Source organism: Armigeres subalbatus, chromosome 3, assembly GCF_024139115.2.
Source record: "Armigeres subalbatus isolate Guangzhou_Male chromosome 3, GZ_Asu_2, whole genome shotgun sequence".
NCBI classification, from domain to species: Eukaryota; Metazoa; Arthropoda; class Insecta; order Diptera; family Culicidae; genus Armigeres; species Armigeres subalbatus.
In genome coordinates this window covers 91,370,485-91,379,310 of record NC_085141.1, presented here as the reverse complement: position 1 = coordinate 91,379,310, position 8,826 = coordinate 91,370,485, and the positions used below count along the sequence as shown (strand labels likewise).

The 8,826-nt window shown below is 34.8% G+C and overlaps 1 protein-coding gene across 1 annotated transcript; it reads left to right on the top strand.

Annotated features, from left to right (window-relative positions):
• Positions 1 to 1,200: 1,200 nt before the first annotated feature.
• On the top strand, positions 1,201 to 2,911 carry LOC134221180 (uncharacterized). Its single transcript, XM_062700374.1, has 2 exons — positions 1,201 to 1,905; positions 2,774 to 2,911. Exons 1-2 carry the CDS (start codon positions 1,369 to 1,371, stop codon positions 2,909 to 2,911), a joined length of 675 nt encoding a protein of 224 aa, XP_062556358.1. The 5' UTR covers positions 1,201 to 1,368.
• Positions 2,912 to 8,826: the final 5,915 nt, after the last annotated feature.

Sequence of the window (8,826 nt, the reverse complement as noted above, 5' to 3'; positions counted from 1 at the left end):
CAGATGTGCGCACGGATTAACTATTGGAAGCAGGTTGTTTCAGAATGCATTATTCAACGATTCTTAAACTGTAATCGGAGCAACTACATTCGATGCTTATCTGAATTTGTATAAACGTTGCTGTGCAAACATTTTCAACAATATTGTTGTCATGTACATTCTATTTAATAAACATGTTCAAATGTTGTTTATTCAATGCTTGTGCAATAAATTGTTCAAGGTATTAAATAATTTATAACTACATTTAACATGGTCGATTGCATGGACCTTGCATGGAGCAGCGGAAGAGCAGGCGGATGTCAATCGAAGGGTCCTGGGTTCGAGCCTCACATCGTTCGAGATTGTGATAGCTGTAGTAATGGCTAGTTGAAAAAGTTGAAAAAAACAAGTAACAGTTCTATAAATTAATTAGTTGAAAAAATAGATAGTTCATGAAAGCCATAAAATAATATATCAAGATAAAAATTATCCGTAAGAATTAAATCCTCTTTTAACATTTTTGTTGTGGAAACTTGTAATAAGCTTTATTTGAGATATTCCTTACAACAATTGAGATGTATTATAGCCATCAAAACCAACGATATTTCTCAAACTAATGTTGAATAATAGTTTTCTCCAATCTTCTATATAACACAAACAACAGTATATCAAACAGCCTTATTTGTAAAACATTGAACAAACGCTTTATTAGTTCGGGTAATACGCTTTGTAGTAACAAGCGTTGAATTAATGTTGTTGTAGCTCTTTTATTGTTTTTGCAGTTGAACAATCGAGGCAAGGTGATAGCTTAAACATTTATTTCAACATGCTTATAGAACTACTGTTGTTGAATAGATTCTCCATTTTTGGGGCGAACAAGGTTGGTATAGTAGTATCACAGATAACAGATATTTAAGCTAGAACAAATTTTATTGAAAATCCTGTGTAAACTTTTGAATTGATATACGTTGGCCCACTACTGCCATCTACTCAACAGATTGCGGCAGTACATACGGACGCAGCTGATTAACAACCGTCGAACGCAGCCAATAGATTTGACAGCCGCATTCGGGCTGCGTTTTCAATAACAATGATCCTTGCGCTATCTCTAATCGATTGCCAAACGCGGTTCCATGAACGAACAACAACAAAAACTGTGAGAGAAAATTTAGGAGTTTCAGCATTTTCGTTCGAGAACGTTGTAACGAGAGGTTGCAAAAATCTTTTGGTGCGAGTTTAAGAGTGGTGATAAAAATAGTTTGGAAGTTTTTTGGTCGTTTAATAAAACCTAGCTAGTAATACGAATAAAAGGCCTAGTGAATTAATCAGAAGAATATATAGAGAAGAGAGAAATCAAAAGTGTGATCAGCGGTTTTTCGGCGTTTCAAGATGGCGGAAGGAGGCGGAGGCGGTAAGCCTCCGGATCCGGGAACAAAGAAGAAAAACAAAATGGAGGAAAATGGTGGCAAACACGCAACGACAAGCGACGGAATACATGGAAATGGAACAACGGTGCAGCAGAAGTATCTGTACACGAAAAGTGACCATGGACCGTATCGGGTTTATGTGGAATTGACGGACAAGACAAACAAAATTAACAAGTTCACACTGGGAGCATGGTTAAGGAAGCTGGACAAATATCGACGAAGCGTGACGGAGATGAAATATCTCGGCAGGAATAAAATTATCGTTTTTATGAGCTTTATGACAGCGGCAAATGCAATGGTGGACGATGAAAATCTACTGGAAGCAGGATACAAGGCGTACATCCCACGGCACCTTGTGTGCATATCAGGTGTATTAGCAGGAATCCCAACGGACATCACGGAAGACGAAATCCTAAACGACATTGAAAGTCCAGCTCCGGTGATGAGTGTATTTCGACTATCTCGTTTCGTGGATGGATTGAGGCAACCAAGCAACAGAGTGAGTGTGACATTTCGATCAAAACCCTACCAGAAAAAGTGAGAGTGCTTGGATCATCGTGCAAAATTAATCCATTCATTCGAAAAGTGGAGTTTTGCATAAACTGCCACAGGTTCAACCACAAAGCAATCAACTGCAAGGGACGGAAAAGGTGTGAAAAATGCGCAAAAATACATTCACCTGACGACGAGTTTTTCCGAAACTGCAACGAGGAGATCAAATGTTTCCACTGCAGGTCAAGCAGTCATCAGACAACGGACCCAAACTGCCCCGAACGTATGCGACAAGCAAGCATCAACGCGATGATGGCCAAGAAGTGTATCACGTACGTGGAAGCTAGGGAACTGGTGGCACCAGTACCAGTGCATAATTCGTATGACTTACTGGCGAATTATTCAGAATTCCAGTGATCAAGGAAAGCTACGCAAAAACAACAGCAGGAAGATACACAAAGAGAGCAATGGAAGCAAGAGATGAAAGCACAACGGTAAACAAGGCAACAGTCAGCAAAGTTACACCGGTGGAAAGCAATGAAAGCACAACTGGAAAAAGAATGAGGATTGAACGACGGCCAGGTACAAGCCAGAACAACGGAACCGGATTGAAGAACACAGAAGCAGTAACCGAGAAAGAAAAGTGGGAAACAGCGTTAGCCGAAGCGTATAAGAAAGCCGAAGACGGTGCCAACCGGAATGCAATGACAAATGCCGTGAGCTTCTACTCAGCTCTCATGCAAATCCCTGAAATAACAGAGCTTGGTCGCGAAAAAATCAAAGATATATCGAAAAAGTTTTTAAAAATTGATGATTATATAATGTAAATGCAGTTCAACTTTTATAAAAAAATAATTTTTTTTTTCTCTTCACAGCAATCACTGATAAACTGGACTTTGTGCAATGCAATATACAAAGTGTTGCGAAAAACAAAGACGAACTGCAACGTACATTGTTGGACAAAAGCTATGCCGCCGCATTTTTATCCGAAACATGGACTCAAACATCTTTAGAAGGTACTAATAAATATAATATAACTGGGTATAATAAGTTTTTAAAATCAAGAAACGATAACTATGGAGGAAGTGCAATATACCTTAGACAAGATTTAGCATATGTAGAAATAGACACTCCACCTACCTCTGAATTTATACAGTTAGTCATGGTTAGGTTGATTTGCTTGGATTTGGTCATGGTGTCAGTATATATCGCTCCACAAATCCCAAATAATTTACTAGAAACTGATTTGAAATCTATTTTCCATTGTTTAGCGAACTTTACTAAAGTAGTGATAGGTGGGGATTTTAATGCTCATTCCTCAGTCTGGGGTAATGACTACCAAGACTCGAAAGGAGAAATTATATTGGATATTATAAATAACAGCAACATGATACTATTAAATGATCAATCTAAAACATTCGTTCCCATTCAGTTAAACAGAAAAGCCACAGCAATAGACCTAACCCTATGTACTGCCAATATTCACAATTCATTGATTTGGAAAACATTACAACACAGTATTGGAAGTCATCATTTATTAATAGAATTCTCTTTTCAACGCGATACTCAAATATCTAGGCCCCGCTACTTTTATAACCACAAAAAAATTAGTCAGAAAGTAGGTCAAATCTCCCCAGAAGAGTTTAACTCAATAGAAGAATTGCAAAAAATAGTTTTGGCCATTTTCGAAGAAAATAGAAAAACAAATAAGTTTACCCCAAAATACTGGTGGTCAATAGATGTTGAAAACGCTTGGCTCGAAAAAAATCAGGCACGATCAATTTTTAACAGAACATCTAGTGTGGAGAATTTGATTGATTTAAAAAAGAAACAGGCTGTTTTCAATAAACTGAAAAAAGAATCAAAAACAGAAAAGTTTAAAAAATTGGTTGAGGAAATTAACCCCCAAATGAGCTCGTCAGAATTGTGGCACAAAATAAACAGATTAAGCGGAAAAAGCAAAAAAGCTCCAACTAATAACATTCTTTTTGAAAACGAGGACATGGCAAAAACATTTTTAAATAAGCATTTTGGCCATAACGACCCAATAAATTTAACAGACGATCAATTTACAATAAATTATAACATTTTAAGCTTAGAAAAGTTTAATGAAATTTTAAATAATAAGAAAAAGTCAAGCCCTGGGGAAGATAAAATTTCTTACGAATTACTCAAAAGTTTTAAAATGAAACAAAATCAATATAGTGAAACTTTTAAATGAAATTTGGAAAGATTGTTATTTACCCATGTCACTTAAAACAATAACAATAGTAGCTATTCCCAAACCAGGTAAAAACCAAAGCACAATAGATGGTAAACGCCCAATATCCTTAGTTCCCACTTTGACCAAAATTACTAATAGTGCCGTTTTAGAGAAAATCCAAAGTCACATTTTCCAAAACAAAATAATACCTGAAACTTCATTTGGTTTTCGCAAAAATTCATCTACTATAACTTGTACAAATTTTTTAGTAAATACAGTCAAACAAAATAAGAGGCAGAATTTCGTAACAGCTTGTATATTTCTAGACTTATCAAATGCATTCAATGCTGTAATCACAGACAAGCTTATCAATATCATGCAAAACTATTATTTTCCGGGAGAGCTTAGTTCGTGGGTTTCCCAATTCCTCAAAAACAGAAAAATAATATTCAATACGAAAAGTGGGAAGATTGAGAAATTCGTAAGCAATGGTTTACCCCAGGGTGACGTTCTCTCCCCAACTTTATTTAATATTTACACATCCAATCTGCACAATAATGAAGACACAGAAGTTGTACTAGTTCAATTTGCGGATGATTTTGGTATCATAGTAAGGGCTAGGAACATAGAAAACTTAAATAGTAGAATGCAAACAGTTGTTGATAATTTTTGCTTAAAAATGAGCGAGCTGAACTTTAAAATTAATCCTGAAAAAACTAAATTAATTTTATTCCAAAATTCTAATAATCTAATTAACATTACTATTGACAATATAAATATAGAAAATGTAAGAATACACACGTACTTAGGTTTAACTTTGGATAAATATTTGAGCTTTGGAGTTCACATAAAAAATACCAAGACAAAAGTTACTGATCGACTAAATATGATAAAAGTTTTGAACAACATGAAATTTGGTGCTCACCCACAAACTATGATCACTATTTACAAGTCAATTTTTAGAAGCATTATAGAATACGGAGCATCCGTCTTTAACAATAGTAAAAAAACAAACAAAAAAATTTTAGAAACAGTTAATAATACATGCTTGAGGAAAATAACAGGGTGTACTAAAACAACGCCATTAAATACTTTAATGGCTATTAGTGCACAACAACCTATACCACTAAGACATGAGTTTGTTGCATCTAAAGAAGTAGCTAGAATAGTTCATCAAAATAGTATAATAATGAAGCAATTTAATTCTCTACCCACAGATGTTGATACTGAAAAATTGACGTATATAGAAAATATATTTACTAAGTACAGACACATTTTTGAATTGATATCACCATGTATACCCATTAACATTAAGATTCAGGACAGGTTGTTAGAGATTTACCCCACACTAGACAATATTTGTTCATCCAAACGAAATACAAATCCCGTGCATTTGAAGCAGGCAGCACTATGTGTCATGAATGGTAAATTTAGAAATAGGCCTCGAGTATTTACTGATGCATCTAAAGATCAGGCAAGTTGTGGAATCGGAATTTACGTAGAACATACTAAATCAAAACATTTTTATAAATTGCAAACTGAAACTAGTATAGCAACTGCTGAGTTAATTGCAATTAGCGAAGCACTTAACATTATAGAAGAACAAGAGATTCATTTTGCTGTTATTTATACTGATTCTAGAACCGCGTGTCAGATATTACAAGAAGCTATAAATTCACTATCAGCACCCCAAATAGTCGTTGAAATTATAAAAAGGGCTATTCATTGGAAAACTACTCTTCAATGGATCCCCAGTCATGTGCAAATTTCAGGAAATGAAACCGCTGATACATTAGCTAAACATAGTCTAACAGATACTAAGACCAAGTCCAATCAAATATTGCTCAAAGATGCTTATTGGAAATTTAAAAATATACTTATCACAAATAGTAATAACTGGTATAAGGAATATGCACTTGAAAAGGGAAAGTATTTTTTCGAATTCCAAAATGAAATTCAGGCGGAGGCATGGTTTTTTAACAAACAATTATCGAACGAACAAACAAGACTGCTAAATAGACTAATATCGGGACATAATCTGTCGAACTATTGGAAAGCTAAAATGAAAATAATTCAAGATGAGAACTGTGACCTTTGTGACGAACTCGACACCAGTGACCACGTTATACTGCATTGCCTGAAGTACGGTCGAATCAGAGCCCAATATTCATTTGATTGCAAATATCATAAATTAATTGACTTGTTCAAGACAAAATCTTGATTTATTCATAGAAGTAACTAGTTTCCTAAAACACATAAAAGTTGAACTATAGTTAACGCGCAATCGATAAAAATAAATGTATTGAAATATATCACTGTTATTAAGGGATTAGAGAGAGTCTGAAATATGGTCAAAACCTCGACCGAAACACGATCTACGTACGTGACACCATAAACGAAATGAGGAAAGCAACAGGGCAATATAGTCTTGGTAACTACGCCCTTACACTGCTGTCATCGGACTGACGGCAACAGAGAAGAAGAAGAAGAAGAAGAAGAACGCGGTTCCAATTTAATATACATTTGAATTAACGGTTGCCGATATTTACACACGTTTCGGATGCCAGCCTCAATATCTGTTATCTGTGGTAGTATCAAATGCAATAAATCAATCATAATTAAACATACAGCTGAATAGCGTAGCTGTGAGAGACATTTCTTCAAACAACAATTGTTTCTTGGGATACCAAACCATTTTAAGTGTAGTTGCAAAATTTCACAATGATCTCCTGCTCAAAACAATAAGATTTTCATGACTTTCTAATGAATTTAAAAAAAGTTTCAAAAATAGGACCTGGGGCAAAACGCCCGAATGGTGGTGCAAAATTACTCAATTGCATGTAAAATAATGATGAACGCATGGTTGTTTGTTTTTCCTTGATGGATTGAACTACAATCTTACGGGTGAGGTAGAAGAATCGCAAATCGTTAAATTTGAGTGAATATGGAGGGATTTTGCTTATTTTTTTCCAATGGAGCTCATTAAAGGATAACTAATTATGAATTGTACTGGTAATATGCGTTTATAAATGTACTACAACAGATTTATATATGAGTGGTTTAATGAGTGAGGCCACTTTGCCCCAGGGGTGCATTATGGACTGTTCTCCCCTACCTACTGGTAACGTTAAGTTAAAATGAAAGATCTGATTCTTTCCATTGCAGTCCACAAATAAATAACTAATATTGAGTTGTAATTGTAATATTCGTTCATAAATGCCCTACAAAAGATTATATGAGTGATTTTATTAATGAAGTCATTTTGCCCCGTGGGTGCGTTATGCACCGTTCTGCCCTACTAGTCCTCAGTGAATCAGAATTTCATCAATGCGCACGCATGCAAAAAAAGCGACAACAGAGAACCAACGACAATGATTTGTTTTTGTCGCAAGATGTCTTTTTGTCTACAACAAAAAACAAATTTGTAATGCGAACTTTTCGTCAACATATCGTTATTTTGCATTACAGGCCACATTCGATGTTGGCAACAAAACGATTTGGAAAATTTTCACGAGATGTAAGGTAGGTTTACTCGCAGCAAATTTCGCACGGCAGCAATTTTTACAATGTGCATAAACAAATGTGAAAAATAAGTCGTATCCACCTATTAGCGTTATTTTAGACTTTTCTCATATGTTTCTCAAACCTTTTGAACGAGCGAGAAAGGCATATATTACCGCTAGGTGGCTTATTTTGGGTTTTTGTATAATTGTAAAAGGTATATTGTTAAGCTGGTTGGGCGCTACTTTGTCATTGCTTCCCTGATAGTCCCATAGTCAAGACCACTAGAAGTTGGTTTTCATTTTTTTTTTCATTTTTCAGAACTAAACCCTTTTACAAGAATACATACCATAACACCATTGAATTGATACAGTTTTCATACGGGTTTTACACGTCCGTGTAAAAAAAGGTTCCACATTAAAATTTTGCTACAGAATAGCGTGTTTTGGCGTGACACGGTGGAATGGGCATTTAATTTAACAGAAGGCTTTTGCCCTTCGGCACACCCCACTATTAAATCCATTTTAACATTATTTAAGTTTTAACTAGCTGTATCTTTATTTCTCGAAGGCAAATCCTCGTGATCATTGGTTATATAGCTTAGCCTATAGTGGACCCGATTTTCTCCACGCACCTGGCCACGTCCTTACAAGTGTTTTTTTTATAATAGTCCTGTCATCTGCTTAAGAAAGCGCTCGGAACCAAAACAGCTTTCACATATGAATAAGATAATAAAATGTCAAATGTATATACAATTCATTTGTTTTTTTTAATTATATAGTGGATACAATGAATGTGTAAGTTACAATAACTATAGTGAACATTTCTAGATATGTATATTAAATAATGTATGTATAATGAAATTACAGTCGAATCTCTATCAGTCAAATTTGTAGGGTTAATTCATTTTCTCTAATCGCTATAAGGATATAATATAATGAAATAATATGGAATGTAATTTTTCTCTCTCTTTATTTCTGTGCATTTGGAAATCAATCCAGTTCTTCACTTGGGATGTAAATTAGCGATAAAAAAATACAGAATACTTTGATATATTATTTATATACCTCGTGGCCATTTATGATTTGCCAATGTAGATGATAAGCTGAAATTGATTTTTTTGTAATATGTATAATTTCAATTCATGTACTGAATTCACTTTCCCCGAAAATTTATATACATAGGTACGCCAAAATTGCTCTAAAAAAAACTAATTTTCCTAGA

Bases quoted from the DNA above. Each gene is read 5' to 3' on its own strand.
- LOC134221180 (XM_062700374.1), top strand. From the start codon at position 1,369: ATGGCGGAAGGAGGCGGAGGCGGTAAGCCTCCGGATCCGGGAACAAAG. The intron at 1,906-2,773 runs GTGAGTGTGACA...TTCTCTTCACAG, and splicing joins TGAGGCAACCAAGCAACAGA to CAATCACTGATAAACTGGAC.